Source organism: Pinus tabuliformis, chromosome X (genome assembly GCF_031772625.1).
Source record: "Pinus tabuliformis cultivar Carrire ecotype Pingquan chromosome X, CPIR1, whole genome shotgun sequence".
In the NCBI taxonomy this organism is placed as follows: domain Eukaryota; kingdom Viridiplantae; phylum Streptophyta; class Pinopsida; order Pinales; family Pinaceae; genus Pinus; species Pinus tabuliformis.
The window spans coordinates 1,046,227,913-1,046,248,302 of NC_142308.1; the positions used below are offsets into that span (position 1 = coordinate 1,046,227,913).

At 39.2% G+C, this 20,390-nt stretch overlaps 1 protein-coding gene across 1 annotated transcript; it reads left to right on the plus strand.

The window, feature by feature from the left end:
- The first annotated feature begins 237 nt into the window (after nt 1-237).
- Nucleotides 238-6,975, plus strand: LOC149143376 (Leucine-rich repeat protein kinase family protein). The gene is made up of 2 exons (XM_089450053.1): nt 238-2,125; nt 5,705-6,975. The coding sequence occupies exons 1-2, from the start codon at nt 838-840 to the stop codon at nt 6,382-6,384; spliced, it is 1,968 nt and encodes a 655-aa protein (XP_089306179.1). The 5' UTR covers nt 238-837; the 3' UTR covers nt 6,385-6,975.
- Nucleotides 6,976-20,390: the final 13,415 nt, after the last annotated feature.

A 20,390-nucleotide genomic window follows, 5' to 3' on the forward strand; every position in this document is an offset into this window, starting at 1 on the left:
AAACGTCGACCCGTTATCCTGGTCCGAATTAAAATGCAACAGTGACTTAGAGGTGATGTAGCCGCCGCCGTAAATATACTCACGACTTCTGTGCAGTCACGGGGTCAGGAGTAGTAAGGGCGGCAAGGTTAAAATACAATCCTAAATATTCTGGCCACGTGTTGCGCACACCTGCGATATAAGATGCCCTCCATTACAGGGTTTACTGTGAATCTGGGTCAGACACACTGATATGCCCATTTATATTTATGGGCATATATATTTATTTGGCTGTGGGAAGAAGTTTTTGATGATAATTCGTTGGAACCGTAAAGTAGGTGTATGAACCAAAAAGGACGATACACAAATCCTTTAATGGAGACGGAGGAGGAGCAAGGACGAGGATCCCCAAGGCCCATTGCTTTATAGCCTGGAAAGAATTTTAAAGCTTATATATATATTATTGTTGCTCTATAATAGTAATGATAAATTTAGGCCTAGGCATAGGTGTGTCATTGCCATTCTTAGAAGCAATGCCTGGCACTGGCCACTGCCCACAGTCCAGCTCTCAAAGCCTGTCCTGTAGCTGTTGTCTCAATGCCTTGTCTTACTTTGTGAGCTGGTGTCTGTCATGGAGGTAGAGGAAGAATCATTTGGCTTTTAAGTTTTACCCCATTTTTCTTCAGTAAGAAGTGCCTCCATGGTTTGCAGCAGATCGGGGCTTGGCTGAGACGCGATTAGGTAACCCGTCTGCGGCAATTTTTTCTCTGCAATGTGGGTTTGTTGGGCATTTTACAGAAGCATGACTGGCAGAGAAGAATAGCAGCAAGTATATATCTCTGTTTTTGGCTTGCTGTGATGTATTGGTCGCAGATGGGGAATACAAGGCAACTTTTCAATGGTTTCTTCGTGCTGGTGCTAGTAGTGGCCGTGGTTAAGGGGGAGCCAACGGGCGATAAACAGGCCCTTCTTGATTTTATCAGCAAGGTTCCCCATGGGCGAAGGCTAAACTGGAATGCCAATAGCTCAGCTTGTACTTGGGTTGGAGTGACCTGCAATAGTAACAAGGATCGCATCTGGGAAGTTAGATTGCCGGGCGTGGGACTCTTTGGACAGATTCCCCCTGGCACTCTGGGGCGTCTGACGGAGCTCAGAGTTCTTTCCCTGAGATCAAATTTGCTCACCGGTTCTCTGCCTTCAGACCTTGCAAATGCCAAGGCTCTGAGAAGTATCTATCTTCAGCATAACTTGTTTTCTGGGCCATTGCCTCCGTTTCTGTCTCAATGGGGGCGCTTGAATCGACTGGATCTTTCCTTCAATCATTTGAATGGGTCTATTCCCTTTTCCTTGAATAACCTCACGCGTCTCACTGGTCTCTTGTTGCAGAACAATTCGCTGAGTGGAAGCATACCCAATCTCAACATCCAGAACTTGACTCTGTTCAGTGTGGCCAACAATCAGCTCAACGGTTCGATTCCTAGGTCGCTTCAGAAGTTTCCCAAGATTTCTTTCCAAGGCAATGCTCGGCTCTGCGGGGTTCCATTAAAACTGTGCAAATCGTTTTTCCCGTCGCCTTCTCCCTCTCCCAACGGCTCTGCTGTGCCCCGGAGGTCCAAGAAATCGAAGCTGAGCACCGGCGTGATCGTGGCTATCATCGTGGGCGCCGTTGCTGTGCTCTTCTTGTTGCTGGTATGCCTATTTTTGTGCTGCGTTAGAAAGCACAGGGGCGAGAGAGCGACGGAGAAGCCTCAGAAAGACGAGCGGACCACGGTCGAGAAGGGCGGGCCTTCTAAGGAGGAATACATGGGGACTGCCCAGGAGACAGAGCGCAATAAGCTCGTATTCTTCGAGGGCAGCCAGTATACTTTCGACCTGGAAGATCTTCTCCGCGCTTCTGCAGAGGTTCTGGGGAAAGGAAGCGTGGGGACGGCCTACAAGGCAGTGCTGGAAGATGGGACTACTGTTGTGGTCAAACGCTTGAAGGACGTGGCTGTCAACAGGAGGGATTTTGAACAGCAGATGGAACTGGTGGGAAGGATCCGTCACAGGAATTTGGTGCCCTTGAGAGCCTTCTACTATTCCAAAGATGAGAAATTGCTCGTCTATGACTATATGCCCGCTGGCAGCTTATCAGCCCTTTTGCATGGTATGTATGATTGTGCTTCACAAGAGTTAGTGTTTATGTCATGTATTTGGCAGGCTTGTTTGGTAGCAATCCTCATTTTCCTCTACTTGGTTGCGCTTGCTTTGAGTTCTTGAAAATATGCATTGTTTTGTATGGGTTTCAGTTTTGAGCATCTGCATTGTCTCAGAAACCTGAGATTGAACTTGTTGTCATGGCTAAACTGCGTTGTTTTGCACGGGTCTCATATTTTAAAATCTGCATGGTCTCAGAATCCTGAGATTGATCTTGTTATAATTATTAAACTGCATTATTTTGTACGGTTTCATTTTTGAACTTCTGCATTGCCACAGAATCCTGAGATTGATCTTGTTGTAATATGAGCTTCCCGGATCTAGTTTGCATTTTTTTTAAAGAAGTATTTCTTTTAGAATCTCTTTGGCTAAGCTACTGCCTTTTGACAGTGCCTAGTTCAGTAGTTGTGCCGGCAATTTACTTTTGAAAGGGAAGTGTTGCAGAATTGGTTGACTGCACTGTGATAAGGGTCTGTCTATGTTATCCTTATGTTATCCATTGGTTCGATCTATTTTGTATCTGATTGGTACTTGTATGTACCTGCTCTATGTATAGTATGTACTGTGTGTCATCAAAGGCACACAGCATTTGCATCTGGCCTCATCTACACACACTTGAGGGTTTTGAACCCTGGTTTCAATGATAATACAAGCCCAAGCACCTCCCATGGGCTTGAACTATTTTCTATCTGATTGGTACCGTCTGCAACTGCTCGATGTATAGTATCAGTACTCATGTTTTCAAATTATAAAGCATAGGGCAAACCCAAGCTATATAAACGATTCAAACTTTCATGCTATTGCTTTCTTCGACTACTCACTCATACATACACATCATGGCATGTACCTCATTTTCAACTTCTTGCCTGCAGCATAGACTCTTTTTCTATTCGTAAATTTTTCATTTCCTTGTTTTACTCACAAGTCACAGGTGATGAGATGATATGAGGACTTACCTTGAATTGACACTGGAGGTTTTCTCTTGCAAGTATTGTGTCTTTGGTCTTGTGCATTGCTCTATTTTATAACTTTTCGTTGTTTTTTCTCTCTGTCTCTGGTTTTGTGCATTGCTCTATTTTATAATTTTTTTTTCCTGTCTTTGGTTTTATGCATTGCTCTATTTTATAATTTTTTTTCTGTCTTTGGTTTTGTCCATTGCACTATTTTATTTGTGAATTTCTGTCTTTGGTGTTGCCCACTGCACTATTTTATTTGTTAATTTTTCATTGGTTTTTTATATACATCTGTATTTGGTCAATTTTCTATGACAATGTCATTTGCTCACCTTTTATTTTTTTTGAAATTGAATATTTTATTTGTCTCAGTGATTCTTAGGCTAATGGATGCCTAGAGGATAGCGGCCATCCTATTAACATAATTGATTGATTGGTTTTTGGTTAATTATGCCAACTAGTTGGACCTCCTCTTCTTTTATCGGGGTGTGATGTAGATGTATATGAATAATAAACAGTTCGACATGCCATGTTAGCTATGTTGGGATTATTTCTAAGACTTTAACATATCCTCCCCCTTCCTCTCTATAGATATTCCTGATCAATCTCCAATATTGCACTGAAATATTTAGTTCTTCCCTTTGTATTGGGTGGTTGACTCTGTCATCTGCTGGTAGCTGATCCAAATTGCTTTTATGGTGTGGGTTTTTACTTTATGATCTTTATGCTAGTGTAGGGTGTTTGAAGATGATAGAGGTGGTGGCCATCCTACTAACACACTGGTTGATTGATTTTGCATTGAATATGCTAACTTGCCTGGCTTCCACTTTCTCTTCCATGGTAATGTTGGTGCCCATGTCTGTGAATAATAACTGGTTGGATACTCCATGTTAAGTGTCTTGGAATAGTTCCTACCACTTTAAAATCTCCTCTTGCCTCTAAAAACATTTGTGATCAATCTCCAATACTGCACTGAATATTTTAGTTCTGCAGTGTTAATTTGTCAATCTGCATTATTTGTTATCTTTGTTTTGTTCATTTTTCCAGTTGGATTTGGAGTCAGGTGTTTCTTGGCCACTTCAGATTCTTTTGTTCATGCCTACTAACAAAATGGTTGATTGGTTGTGAGATGAATATGCTAACTTGCTCGGCTTCCTCCTCCTCTTCTATGAAAATGCCAGTGAGTATATATATATAAATAATAAACAGTAAAATCTCCTCCCTTTTGTTCAGGCCTACTAACAAAATGGTTGATTGGTTGTGAGATGAACATGCTAACTTGCTCGGTCTCCTCCTCTTCTATGGAACTCCTCTTGTATGGAAATGCCAGTGAATTTTATATATAAATAATAAACAGTAAAATCTCCTCTCTTCCCCTCTAGAGATATTCTTGATATATCACGAATACTGCACCGAATTTATTTATCTCTGTAGCGTTAATTTTCCAGTCTACATCATTTGCTATCTTTGTAGTGTTCATTTTCCATGTTGGATTTGGGTTTAGGTGTTTGTTGGCCACTTCAGATTGTTTTGTTTGGGCAGTGGGCCTACTAACATAATTGATTGATTGGTAGAGATGAACATGCTTACCCGTCCTCACCTTGCTTTTCCATGAAAATGTCAGTGAGTACATATATGAATAATAAAGAGTAAAATCTCATCCACCCCTCCTATGGAGACATTCCTGATTAATCTCCAATACTGCACCGGAATTATTTAGCTCCGTAGGGTTAATTTGCGAATCTGCATTGTTTGTTATCTTTGTTGTGTTCATTTTCCAAGTTGGATTCGGGGTCCAGTGTTTCTTGGTCACTCACAGATTGTTTTGTTCATCCCTAATCGTTTTGGGATGAATACGTTTACTTGCTGGGCTTTGCCTTCCTCCTCTATGAGAATTGGGTGGGTATGTATATGTGAATAATAGAGAGTCCGATACACCATGTTTCACGATTTCGAATAGTTTCTGAGACTTTAATTTCTCCAAGAGACGTTTCTGATAAATCTCCAGTACTGCATCAAAGTTAACGTTAATTTGCCAATGCAAATTCTTTGTTATCTTTGTTGTGTTCATTGCCCAAGTTAGATTTTTGGGGGTCAGGTATTCCTTATTTATGTTTGTTATCTTTGTTGTGTTCATTGTCGAAGTTGGATTTTTGGGGGTCAGGTATTCCTTATTTATGTGAAGGAATAGTTTCTAAGACACTAATGTCTGCAGGAGACATTCCTGATCAATCTCCAATAGTGCATTGCTTGTTATCTTTGTTGTGTTCATTGCCCAAATTGAATTTGGGAGTGAGGTATTCCTCGGCCACTTCGGAATGTTTTGTTCACAGCGCGCACCTTCAGGTTTATTGTGTTCATTTAGAAATTTGCAATGCTAGGTGACTTGCGAGTTTCATTGTTGTTTTAGGCTAATTTCAAAATCCGCATTGCTTTGGAACTATTGAAAATGCCATTTGCTCATCTTTCTCTAGTGGTTTCATTCATGTGCACAGAGAATTAGGTATTGTATTGTACTGTAGTAGAGGTCTATAACCTGAATTGTTTGACCCTTTTCCCGGCTGTTTCTTTGGTAGGTAGCAGAGGCTCTGGCCGCACTCCTTTGGATTGGGAAACCAGGATGCGGATTGCTTTGGGTGCTGCAAGGGGCATTTCCCACATCCACGAAGAAGGCGGAGGCAAATTCACCCATGGAAACATAAAGTCATCCAATGTTCTGTTAACGTCCGAATTGGATGGCTGCGTCTCAGACTTCGGCCTCGTTCCATTATTTAGCGCTGCAGCAGCAGCAAACCGCATCGCTGGTTACAGAGCCCCGGAGGTCATAGAGACTCGCAAGGTCACACAGAAATCCGATGTCTACAGCTTCGGTGTGCTACTCCTAGAACTTCTCACAGGCAAGGCTCCCAACCAGGCCTCTCTCAACGACGAGGGCATCGATCTGCCAAGATGGGTACAATCCGTGGTTCGCGAGGAGTGGACAGCAGAGGTTTTCGACGTGGAATTAATGAGGTACCAAAACATAGAAGAAGAGATGGTCCAGTTGCTGCAGATTGCCATGGCCTGCGTTGCTACAGTGCCTGATCAGAGGCCCAGAATGCAAGACGTGGTGAAGATGATCGAGGACATGAGGCAGTTCGAAACAGACGAAGGAAATAGACAATCCTCTGATGATAAATCGAAAGAATCCAATGGACAAACTCCTCCCCAGCAAGCCACACCAGAAGCACGCACCCCCACAGCAAGAACACCTTGACAGCACCCCCTCAGCAAGCACACACTTTGACAGTCGAAATTCTTCTGTTTCTGTCCATATTATAACACAGTTGCCAGTATCATGGGCTTTTCGTGATTGATTTCATTTATATCCAGTATTTCAGTAAAGTAATTTCACCGCGGAATTGCTTGCTTTATTTTCCGGTTTTCGTTCCCCTTTTCTTGGCTCGCTGGTGATCTTCAAGCATTCTTGAAATAAGCACCACACTACACTACATTCGTGCTCATTTGATTGGAGAAAAAAAAGGCAAAAAGACAAAAAAAAATGCGCTAGTTGCTGCTAGCTCTTTAGCGTAGACAGTTTTCCTCCAAATTTTTTCTTACCAGACTCCATTGCCAGTGTGAGTTAATTGTCTTACGTGTACTGGTCTAGATAGATGGCCCGAAGGACTGCTTCGGCAAATGAACTGTGAAGGAAGAAAGTAAAAGGACAAATTCATAACGACCATGTGGTTATTTGCGATTTGTAATAGGCAGGCATCCCTAGGCTTGCCTTCTATGAATATATCACTGTTCCATTCATTTAAACATTTGCTAGTTTTCAATAAATGGTAATAACGAGTTTATTCCAGTTCTGTTTTAGTTGATGAGCTTGTGGTGTCATCTAATTGTCCGTTAAAATGTCTTATTTCGCATCATCTTTATCACAATTTAGTTAAAACAAAAAATGAATGAATTTCATCGAGATGGCAATTTTATTGATTTTGACCAAAAAAAAATTATCACCTTCATTCCAATTTATCCAACCAAAATTAATGACTTTCATCGAGGTGGCAATTTTAATGATTATGCCAAAGAATTCCATCAATAAATGGATTAGATTGCAATTTTAATGATTCAAGTTTATTCAAAATGGTGTTACATAAGTTTATTTTCAGAAAAAAAAAATCCCGAAAAGTGGTCATTTTCTTATCAGATTACGTTATTTGGTTTGTTTTATTAAAATGTTGTTAAAAAATTGTGTATTCCATCTCATAATTGGGAGATTTTATATTAAGTAAAAATTTAGCCAAAATGGCAACAATATTAGATCAAAAGTCTGTCAATTGGGTTTACAACAGACATGATGAACTTTAATGTGTAATGGCTTCAAACCTTGTGGATGAGAATAAATAGTCCCTCTAGGACTGGAACATATATATTCCTCATATGGAATATAAAGATATTAAAGAAAAAAAGGAAAAAGATATATAAAAAATTCTGCTTCACAATCTTTTAAGTAAAATGCTGCATTCAACACATCCCACTGTATCTTAGTGGTGTATATTCTTAAAAAAAAGAAAAAGACCTTGATACCTACTTAATTTGAAAAACATAGAGAGTTAACAAACATATGAAGGCTGGCTATTTCTTTTAGTGCTGTTTTTGGTGAGCATCTTCACATTCTCTGGAAGTTGATGAACTGTTTCGTCTTCCTTCGGTTCTCCACAGTTTGAATGGATAGATTACACCTGGTTGGATGCTCCAATCTTTTCACCATATTGATGACCATATTTCAAAGCATGTTACATTCAGTGTCCAAAAATGTAATCTGGCATTGCAATTAAACCAAAGGTTTGTTATAGCCATAACGTTTCAACTTCTGTTACCCTGAATAGCGTCCTCGTGGTCTTTCAGTGCTTGCCGGAACTTCTGCTGTGCCCTGTAGTTCATCAATGCACTGAAACAGTCCAAAGATCTAAGGCAACGTGAATTTTTCAATACTACCTGTAATCCTTGCCTTTGTTTCTTTATCGGATCCCCTGAAGCCATGACAGATTTTGCCTATATTTTGAACAGCACAGACAAACACCACACAAGGCAAAATGAACGAGGATACCATAGAAAGTCTGAGGGTGAGCTATCGGAACCCAAAGGGCACCATGTAAAGACAGACTACTCAGAAATGAAAAGGGTACTGGAAATTCCTTCCACACCTAGAGAGCCCTCTAAACAATCTTGACCAAAGCCAAAATCAAAAGAACACTCACTTAGAAGAACAGAAGTTTGGGGAGAGAGAATGAATTCATACAAGGGTAAAACAGACACCCCCGAATGATTAACTACAACCAAAAGCAATCCCCTAAATTGAAACTCGAGATAAACCCAAATGCTACACTCCTTTCGAAAAAACATGGAAGGCAAAGGTGGTGGCTTACTCGTGTTCCAAAAGAGAATCAGAAAAATGCATGCTAGCCAAATCAAAAAAGCAAAGCTCACCCAGCCAAATTTTAGCATTGCAAACTAGAACATTTGCACAAGAAAGCCAAACGTTAGAGCGATAATCCCACAACGCCCAGGAGGATTACCTCCCGTAGATTCAAATTCATGTGAAGCTAGGTGATTAGGCATGTGAACAAATGGGAGGAGTCTCTTCTCATAATGGATGTTGCAGATTTGCCTTACATTTTGCCATGGGCCTACCCGTTTTCGAATCCTCAAGCCGTGTGACACTGCATAGGCGTCAGCCTGATTATTTGTTGTTATGACATTGTATAGGCCCTCAAGCCTTGTGACACTGCATAGGCGCAAGCTTGATTATTATTTGTTGTTATGACATTGTAATAGGCCCTCAAGCCTTGTGACACTGCATAGGCGCCAGCTTGATTATTGATTAATCCTCAAGCCTTGTGACACTGCATAGGTGTCAGCTTGATTATTTGTTGTTATGACATTGTATAGGCCCTCAAGCCTTGTGACACTGCATAGGCGCCAGCTTGATTATTATTTGTTGTTATGACATTGTGTAGGCCCTCAAGCCTCGTGACACTGATTAATCCTCAAGCCTTGTGACACTGCATAGGCGTCAGCTTGATTATTTGTTGTTATGACATTGTATAGGCCCTCAGCCTTGTGACACTGCATAGGCGCCAACTTGATTATTATTTGTTGTTATGACATCGTATAGGCCCTCAAGCCTTGTGACACTGCATAGGGCCCAGCTTGATTATTGATTATTTCACTGATTATTTGTTGTTATGATACTGTATAGGCTTCAACTTGATTATTGATTATTTGTTGTTATGATACTGTATAGGATTCAACTTGATTATTTGTGTTGTTATAGGCTTCAACTTGATTATTTGTGTTGTTAATCCTCAAGCCTTGTGACACTGCATAGGGGAAAACCCTTAAGTCTTGTGACACTGCATAGGTGTCAGCATGATTATTTGTTGTTATGACATTGTTATATGCCCTCAAGGCTTTGTGTTGTTATAGGCTTCAACTTGGTTTTTTGTTGTTATTTGACAATGCGTATGGGAAAACCCTCAAGCCGTCAGCTTGATTATGATACTGTATAGGCTTCAACTTGATTATTTGTGTTGTAATGGCACTGTACAGGTCTCAACTTGACTATTTGTGTTGTAATGGCACTGTACAGGTTTCAACTTGATTATTTGGTGTTATGTTGAGACACCATGTGAATACAAATCTAAAACCTCCAACCCAACTTCAAATTAACTATTTAATATCTAATTTTTATTTCAACTTATTCATCTCCTTTTTTTGATATATTTTAAAAAATTGCCATGCATCAATTGTAATTGAAAATACAAAGTTATAATAGCTTTACCTACGGTGTGAAAAAAACAATTTCATTGAAAATGATATTTCATATTTCTTTCATTCATTTATACTTTCGCAAATTAATATAAGAGATCCAAGTTACTTTCAAATTAGACATGATCATTGCCTCCACTATTCACTGGAATGTTTGACTTAATGAAAAATTGAATTTCAAAATTTGAAATTTATGCACCAAGATCTTGGAATGCAACCAAAGAAACAAAAGAATCCTAAAACTCTGTTGAAGCTTTGGTAAAATTGCAAATTTGAATTTGATAAAATTACTCTACTATTCACTGGAATGTTTGACTTAATGAAAAACTGAATTCCAAATCTTGAAATTTATGCACCAAGATCTTTGAATGCAACCAAAGAACCAAAAGACTCCTAAAACTCTGTTGAAGCTTGGTAAAATTGCAAATTGCAAATTTGAATTTTATAAAATTACAACTGCTTACAAAAACATTAACCTGGGAGCTTTTATTTAATGCTTAGTCCTTTCTGCGAGGTTTGGGAGCAGTCTATTTGTGCACCGATTTTTTTTTGTTGGGAGCTTTTAATTAATGCGTAGTCCTTTCTCTGAGGTTTGGGAGCAGTCTATCTGTGCACTGAACTTCTTTTTTAGATAAGTAATTTGAGGAATCCAACCATGAAAATTTGCAATTTTGATAACAAAATTTTCTATTCTTACCAATTCTAACAATGTAGGTGGATCTAAAAAAACTCGTAATTTCAACTATATAAAAAAAATATTGTTAATTTTGAAAAAAAACATTTTTTTTACACAAATATCCTATTCCTTGTGGTTGGTGGGTTTTTCTACCTAGAGATAAAAAAAAATTCAAAATTTAAAACAACGGTCTGTGCCGCACCATTGTCAGACAGAAATAAGAGTCTGAGAAAGAGTTCGGGGGTTGTGTTTGGTCAAAATGTCTCGTCACTAGCATGGCTGCACATCTTCACATTGAAATGGAAATCTGTGTCCAGCAAGCTAAAGGTTCCAGTTGGGAAGATGCTCTTGGGATTAGTTGACGGTAGTGGATGACATCAATCAAATGTCTGCCATGATGGCGACCGTCTAACATGGTCGCAATGATGATGACGTGTGGAGAGGTACCAGTACAGCGAAGGACCCACTCACTGGAGCGCGCACTCTGCAACTGTACCTCCAATAGGGCGTCAAGGAGAATTTGCCTTTAATTCCGCTGCCTCACGCATTGCCCAAAGCAGAATAGCCTTTTCCCCACCAAGGACCCACCCCACCGTTTTCCAGCGATTTACAGATTGAAGCACTGACATTGGCCAATTTAAAATGTATGTTGCAGATAACTTTTCTCTAACATTTGTTTAATTTGTCAAACTTCTTCCATATTTGTTACAGTTCGGTATTTTAATTCCGAACCAGTCAAATGTCGATGTACTGAATTCAGACTTCATCACCAAACTCCTTACTCAGTTTCATCATTTTCACCAGTGATTCATCTGCCTGGCCTGTTATGGCGTGTGAATGCGAATTCTCCTCTAAAATGTTGAACCGATTTTTTCACGCAATTTCATCAGTCTCGGCGCTTCATCTGCCTTGACTATTATGACTCGTAACTTGTACAATTTCTTGAGTTTCCTCAACTTCACCAGTGATTCATCCGCCTGTACTGTGATTACCTATTGCGTGTGGATACATATTCTTCACTAAAACCTAATTTTCCCCCAATTTCATCAGTCTCGGTGTTTCATCTGCCTGGACCCTTACGTGTGCAGGTTCTTTACGAAAATGATAAACCAAACTTTTTCACACAGTTTCATCGATCTAGTTTGTTCAGAACCAACTACTTCAACTGTACAAAACCAACTATTTCAATTGTACACAGGAACTATTTAACCAACTATTTCAATTGTACACAGTAACTATTTGTGAACATTGAACCCTAATGTCAAATCAAAATACTCAATAAAATATCCAGGTCAAAAATACATTTTATTATTTAAAAAAATAAACAATGATCCCAATACCATTCTTGAACTCTACTTCAATTGATTACAGATCAATAACATTCTTGAACTCCACTTCAAAACTTCAATAGATTATAGATCAATATTTTAATATGATTAGAAAAACGATAAAGATTTAATCACTTTAATTCCAAACTTTAATTCCAAACCTTTTAGCAATGAATAATTAACCAATAATCTCAAATTACTTTATCATAATTACACATAATTATTGACATTGCATTTCTTTTCTTTATCTTATTTGGGAATTTTATGTACTTCACTTTTCAACAAACACTAGACTTTGGTGTCCGGATATGTGAGCTATAATCGCAGAGGCAATGTCTCGAGATGTGAGCTATAATCTCATATGCGATACCTTACCTTTGGTATTTTTTTGTGTGTGGATGTTCAATTCTTAAATTATTACTATTATTTGTATAACAAATTTTTAACATCGTTATTTATATTATTTTAAGTTTGATTATATTTTTAATAAAGTTTATGGTATATTTAGTGATTTTTTTTTGGGTAATTTCTTGTGATGCTTAATTTTTAATTTAATTATATTATTTATAGCAAGTCTCTACGATGGTTATTTAGATTATTTTGAATGGATTATATTTTTCGGTTGAGTTTATGGTATATTAAAATATAGTTTTTTATTTTTTTATTGAGGATTTTTAATTTTTAAGTTATTTCTATTATTCATATAATAAGTCTTTTTCATCTCTTTTATTGTTTTTTAGATTATTTTGAATTAATTATACTTTTGAATAGAGTTTATGGCATATTCAAATAAAAAGAAAATGTTGGGAATGGAAAATTATTAGGGAAATAGTAATTATAAAATTTTATAATTATTTAACCAATCATGATTCATCAATATGCAAGACACATATATGAATAAAAAACTCACATTACATATGTACACAATGGTTTAATGTGGAAACCTTTCCAGGAGAAAAACCATCAAAGATTGTTTTATTATGATGTAAATTCAAAGCGCCAACTCTGATTACATCAATTCTTTAGCGAGCACCCACTCACAAGAGGACCTAACTCCCTTACATCATCTAGCACTGACTTGTTTTAAGGCAGCGGCCTCAGATCTACACAAACACCAACCTGCTTCCATAATCAGATCTATACTTTCACAGGTTATTCAAACTTAGACCTCTGGCTATGTTCTTTTAATTTAATTACAATCTGATACCACTGCTCTCACACAACCACCTCTGCTTCTACAACACACATAAGCCTTATTAGGCTCTTTGTTATTTTGCAGGAACACACCAATACCACACTTTTGCAATACACTCACTATCAGGTTCAACTGCTCTCTAACTGCACTATCTCACCTAATTCTCTCACTCTGGTTGTCTTACTCACTCTTCACTGCTACTCTTTCTTTACATTCAAATCACACACTTCTCGAGAACATGTGCTTCATTTGATTCTACTTCGACTCAAGGAGATATTTCAATTCATTTGCTGTAGTTTGTTGTTGTTCTCCTCTAACACTCTGTTTCTGTTGAAGAAACTAGGGCAATTAGTTATGATAAGATTCTTCTAGCAATGATAACAATTTGTGAAACACTTCTACTTTTCTTATTAGCTTGATCTTCTTCTTATTATTAGTGTATGTTCTTTAACTTCATCACTCTGCTACCAAAAACATAAGAAACAAGAACACATGATATTGCCTCTCTTCTAGGGAAAAACCTCTCTCTCTTCGGGAGGAAAACCCTTTCTCAAATTTCTCTTATTGAAGCTTCTCTTGATCAATGCCAAACCCTAGACCCTTGACAAGATTATCCTCCAAGCACAAGTCAAGTCCTTCCTTATTCCGTCACTTCGTTCTCCTTCTTCTGACACTTCGTTCTTCTTCCGCCACTGATGCTAGACCTTGTTATGCTAGCTCTAGAAGAGATATTTCTCCTTGATCCTTAGTGGATTCTTTCACATATGAGGAGACTTTTCTCTCTTGCCCAACCGAGCTCTTTCTTGAGATATAGTTGCAGACTTGTTATGACAGTAGTGCAACCCTATTTCTTCGCACATGTGAGGGGATTCCTTGTGAGATTGACCTCTTCCTTCTTCGCTTGAGTGAGAGGCCTTATAGGCCTAATTATCTAGCCCAAATAATGAAGTATGTGTGACTGTGATAGAGGGCTGCTATGATAGCAGAGAGACCCTTTCTTTCTCGCACGTGTGACTGTAATAAGCCCTAGAACAAACTTCCAAGGCTCGGTGTTTCTTTCTCCTTCTTCACTGCACTAGAGGCTCTTTTTCTTCGCTTTCCCTTTTCCCTTAACTCGTCTTCCTTCTCACTGATTTCAGAGGTGATTGTGTCTTGCCGTTGGAAGAGTGGACAACTTCTGTATGTAGATGTATGTCCCTCCTTTAGGCCGACCTAAGGCCGACTTGAGGCCGACTTCATTTTTCTACTTCGGATTTGCTTCTTTGGTGATGTCGTTGCTAGGAGAGGAATTGTGACTTTGCTTAGAGGAGTATCTTTGACTCTAATACATAAATATACATGGTGTAACATGCTCTTAAGGGTCTTCAACATTTATTTTGACTCTTTGAATTTCCTATAGCACTTTGACATGTGCTAGACCTATCAAATGAGCAAGAAACTCATTCATATAGATAACAAAAATAATATTTCTTTTCTTTTATAAATACAAATATAAAAATTACATTTATGAAGACCGAACCTAGTAACACTTTCTACAACACTCCCTCTTAACTAGGGAGGTATTCATAAATCATTAGAAGGTGTTTGGCTATTTTTCAATCTTGAAGAATTCACATAAGAGAAATCAGATTGGTGATCCATATGTTATAGCATCATAGTAACCAACATTGTTTATAACAAGGCCTTGACTAACAACTCTATCTCTCATAAGATCAGAGCACAATGTTGGCTAGACCAATGATATGTAGACACCTTTATCATTGTCTCTCAAGGTACATACCCACTCGGGTGTTCACTGAGTATGACCTTCTAGGACTATTCTTATATTGGCTTCCCAACCCTCAAAGAATATCGATCCTCTTGCCTACTCTTATCTTGGATGCCCTACACATCCTCAAAGAGCATCAGATGCCATATGATTACCCAATCCTCCATTATTTCTTCCAAAGTGAATACAAGAATGTTGTGTCTATCACTTCCTCTTAATTGGGGAAGATATGCCCAAGTTTCCTCTGACTAGAAACTTGATCAAGCTCCTTTGTAATTAGGAACTTGTTAGAATCTCCCTCTTAGCTAGGGACTTGTCCATGCATCAACAACTTCTTCTTCGTGGGTCTTTCAACTGCTTGATCTCCTTCTCCCTTTGATGTCATGAAGTTTTGTTGAACTTCATCATTTTGTAGGGCATTGGCCATTGATCACTTTTCTTCCTAGTTTGTCATGTCATTTCTTCCTTCGTGGAAAGTGGCCTTCTTGATACATGTTAGGATCTTTCGTCAACTAGCTACTGCTTTGTCATATACTTCGGAATATTTATCATATGGATGCTTAGTTGTACTTGCTTGTTCCCATACTTCGGTCTAGTAGCCCTTCATGACTTTATCCTAATATTACTTCAACATCAAATAGTGCTTTGCTGGATGGCTATTCATCATGACATCTTTGTGGAGTTGAATCAATTATCTGCATCTTAATATCTCCAAGGCCTTCATAGGTGTCAAGGGTCCTTTGATATTTTTCTTTCTTTGTCAGAGTTGTCATGCCTTCTTTCGGGAGATGTCTTTAATGGATCTTATCAGATAATGATTCTTTGTGGCCATGGTGTTCTTCACATGTTTGATCTCCTTCTTCATCTGCTTCTTCTTGGATTGTTTAGTCAACCACCTCATACTCCTTATGAGAGAACTTCTTCATGTTGACCTTCATTGGATTGTAGTACATGCTTTCGAGCATGTCATTGGTGAAAGAGATCCTTTTATACTTGATCATGTTTTAGAACTATTCCATGATTCAATAAGACATATGATGACATGACTAAACTTTGATGCATACATACCTCATCTTGATTATGCTTTTGATCATCTTAGCTTCATGTTTGTTGGTCCTTCTTGATTGGTGTAGCTTTTCTTGCTTCATCTTTTCTTGCCTGCATATCATATTTTCTTGAGTCCTATGAATGGAACTCCCATTGAGACATATTCTCTTATTTATGAACTTCTTTTTGAAGATTTTGTTAGAGGATCTTGAAGACCTCATCCTGCAAATGTTTCTTCCCTTTGATGATGGAGGATTTGTAATATTTTTAATCATGACCATTTTCTTTCATCATGGATGAGGTCCTTAGTATGTATATTCGTTCTACATGAATTAATTGAGCTATATCTACATCATGCTCCTATATTCTAGAAGATATCTTTAAATCATGCATTCTATCCTATTTCTATATGTTCGTATACTACTCAAAACTTTGAAAGAAGTCTTAAGTGAAGAAGTTGACTTAGTCATAATAGAGATCTAGAGGATCTTCCTTCTTCTGCTTCTTGTCTTCTTCTTTCACTTCTTGATTTATGCGAGCTTCTTCCCTTTTTGTCTTGTTGTTGTTGTCCTTCTTAAGTTTGGGACAATCTCTTTTGTAGTGTCCATATTCTTGTCAGCCAAAGTATTGTATTTTGGACATATCTTTGTTGCTTGTTCTTTGTGGAATAAATTTTCCATATTTTCCTTTTCTCTTGGCCATGGTAGAAAATGCTTTCTCCTTTGATCCCACATCATCCTTAGCGTTGAGTTCAGTCTCCTCAATTTTGCATAGAGACCATAGTTCACTTAGTGGGGTAGCTTCCTTCTTGGCATATATGCTTGATGTGAAGTTGTCCCAATCCTTAGGTAGAGCATTGAGTACTACAATTGTCATTTCTTTGTCAGACACGACTTCTCCTAGTTCTTGAAGTTGATCTCTCATCTCAAAGATCTTCATGAAATATGGAGCTATTCCTTCCTTTGATATCTTCATCTTGTACAAATCATTACGTAATGATATCACTTCTCCGGCTGTGCTTACTGAGAATAACTCAATTAGTTTATCATAGATTTCTTTTGATGTCAAACTTGGAGACATAAGGAATGAGAGAGTCCTTGATAGATTCTATTAGAGTCCTTTGAGCTCTTGTCTCATCCTTATTGTATTTGGATAGGGCTTGAATTTGTTCCTTATCAGGGATAGTGATATTCCCTTTGATGAGGTCTAGAAGTTCAATATCCTTGAGAAGTAAATCAGTTCTCTTCTTCCATGCAAGGAAGTTAGTGGTCCCAACCAATTTGTTGCTTTCCTTGAAAAAATACATTGATTTATGTTCAGGAGGGGACATATATACTTACTTGCTAGAGTTTGTGATATAGTTGTCTTGCTTTCTTCTTGAAGACATGATGGCTTGCCTTCTTGGATCTTGATGCTCTTCAAATTGCTTTCTTCAAATGGATTTAACTTGATAACAATATTTGCATGGAAAGTGAGGCTTGACTTGTAGTGTTTTTTCCTTTGTAGATGATGTAACTTGGTGTAGGCCCTTCTTTGGATGGATCTTCTTGTAGGTGCCTTTATATGAAAGGCTTCCCTTCTTGCTTTGTTTGAGACTTCTTGAATTTGATGCTTCAACCTTGTGAGTATTCCTGTTATGTCATTCCTTGATGTGTCACCTTATGAGTGTTCTTGAGATGCCCTTTCCTTGATGTGTCACCTTAGCTTTGATACCATGTTGAAGAATCTAGGGAAATTAGTTATGATAGGATTATTCTAGCAATGATAACAATTTGTGAAGCACTTTTACTTTTCTTGTTAACTTGATCTTCTTCTTATTATTAGTGTATGTTCTTTAACTTCATCATATTTCTACCAAAAACATAAGAAACAAGAACACAAGATATTGGTTCTTTGCCAGGGCAAAACCTCTCTCTCTTAGAGAGGAAAACCCTTTATCAAATTTCTCTTATTGAAGCTTCTCTTGATCAATGCCACACCCTAGACCCTTGCTAGGCGTAGATCCCCCAAGGGAATTTTTGGGGCTTAGAGCCCAGATTTTGACCAAAGATTGTAATTCTGATGTAAAGACTCCGCATTTTGTGGGCGTGGAGCGCGTAGTTTGTAAAAAAGTCATAGGGTTTCTCGCCCTTAGTTTTGTTATTGTAATGTCGGCTATAGAGATCTACCCATGGTCTGCGGACCATGGGATTGTATAAATAGAGCGAGGCTCTAAGTAGTTAAGAAAGAAATCAATTGATAAGGAAAGATGAACATATGATGTATGTGAGATAGATCTGTGGAGTAAAGTCTAGTTTTTGGGTCGTAGAGTAGGAGAAGGCTCTGCAGCTGAGTGCGCAGAGGCCTAGTAGTTCGCAACTGAGTGCGCGGACCCCTGCAGCTAAGTTCGCAGGTCGAGTCGAGTCTTTAACAGTGGCAGTATTAATAAATAGAAGTTTTCTATCATTTATGTGTATTTATTTCTTGTTTCTGTTATCTTGGGTATGAAATTCACTTCTAAGACTTATATGATGCGTGAATGTGTATAATTGTGTTCATTAAGTGAATGCAAGATAGAATATCTGTTTACACGAAGTTAAATAAGATCTGTTAAGAAGATAAGTAATATACGCGGTGTAGTTTGGGGAAATAACGCAGTGTGTTGCCCTAGAAACCCGAAAGCATCTCAGCCCCTGGTTAGGGCTGCGCGAAATAGAATTATAACAGATTGCGAAGGTATTGAAGGTTGGAACAAGTGCGCGAAATGACCTGCGCGAAGACAGATCTAGTTGGACTAAATCGACATCTCAGACATCTCAAGGGTGCGGAAACTTGGTTCCAGCATCCCCCCATACTGCTTCGGGTGAGACTTCAGTCCGCGCTCCGTGGGCTGATGCCAAGAGGGCCAATAGTGTAGAGATTTGTTTGGATAAATAACTCCGAAGTGTGATCCATCTGATAAGGCAAAGAATTCCGCGAATACCACCTCCACCCACACCTCCACCCACACTGCCACCAACTTCACCACCATCACCTCCATCTTCACCCATACCTCCTCCACCACCATTGCGATTCAATATGGCAAGCACAATGAAGTTGCCTGTGTTCAAAGGTTTGGGAAATGAGGATCTGGACCAATCCTAGTTCGTGGTAAGGGTTATATGGGAAGCGCAAGGAGATCACAGATGGTGGCGCGGTGCAGTTGGGAAAGTTAAATGGAGAAATCTTCCTAGGAAAAGTCAATGGCAGTCGTTTGAAGACATACACAGGGGCTCGACCATCTGATTAGCCGACAGAAGCAAAATCTTAGCACTCTAGACAACTGAAAGGAGGCGCGGGACTATAAACTACTCTGCCCGAGAGCTGCGTGATGTCAGGACTACGTGCAGTAGCGAAGTGTCCCAGGGTCCGCGACAGCGCGAGGGTAGCTGCACTGCTGTGCGGGTTCGTTGGAAAGTGACCATTACAGTCACTATTCATGATGTGATGCTTGGTTTGAGACCAAATGGAGCGGGCGACAAGCATTTAAGGTGAACTTTATGGGATATGTCTTGAAAATTTGCCGCCAATCGATCATTACCAAATGTGGGGGGAATGGTCGAATTCAAATTCAAAAGGCGCTATAAATTACAAGGGGTTGTCCAACAAACAACACTTGGCAATTTGAAGACTGATTTGTTGCGTGCACAGACACTCATGAACCCATACTTGTTCGATCTTTTGAAGGCAAATTCGTTACTTAAGCAATTACCCGAGACATTGAGAGACTTGTGGAATCACACTATAGCAACACCTGAAGAAGCCATGGATACTAGAGTAATGACTGCTGAGGAAGCCACGCAGGCCATTACGGAAGTGGAAGCCCCAGAAAGTGTCAGGATAGTCACAGAAATCCCTAAATCGCCACGCACGCCGAGACCTAAGAAAGACAAGCAGGCCATGGTACCGGTGCACGTATCACCTAGAAATCCACTGAGGACTAGGCTCACCATGGAAGAAAAGGGGAAGGCTATCAATTTGGAGGCCGATGAGGAGGAAGAATTCGAAGAAATCCTAGTAGAGGAGGAGGATGTAGAAATGGAGGTTGAGACCCAAGGTGCGGACCCTCTTACCAAGCTGCCCGCATATGTTCCTCCGTGGAAGGGTAAAGCAAAGGTGCCCAAAGATATAGATGAGAGAAAGAGCTCTCTACAAACTCCGCTACTCCCTGATGACATTATTTTTGGAGCACACTTGGGACGAGTGCCCGTGTTGAAGTTTGAGGATTGGGATCTCACGGACCACGAGAAGTTCCCACATCTCGTGACCGCACAACTCATGCGCCAGAAGAAAGACACGTTGGCCAGAATCATAGAATTGGAGCTGTGTAAATGGCTGAGAGGAGTTGAGAAAGCAGGGTTGCTAAACCTGCTCTAGGTGCCACATTACCATCGTACCCCAGTGACCATTTTTG

Bases quoted from the DNA above. Each gene is read 5' to 3' on its own strand.
- LOC149143376 (XM_089450053.1), top strand. From the start codon at position 838: ATGTATTGGTCGCAGATGGGGAATACAAGGCAACTTTTCAATGGTTTC. The intron at 2,126-5,704 runs GTATGTATGATT...TTTCTTTGGTAG, and splicing joins CTTATCAGCCCTTTTGCATG to GTAGCAGAGGCTCTGGCCGC.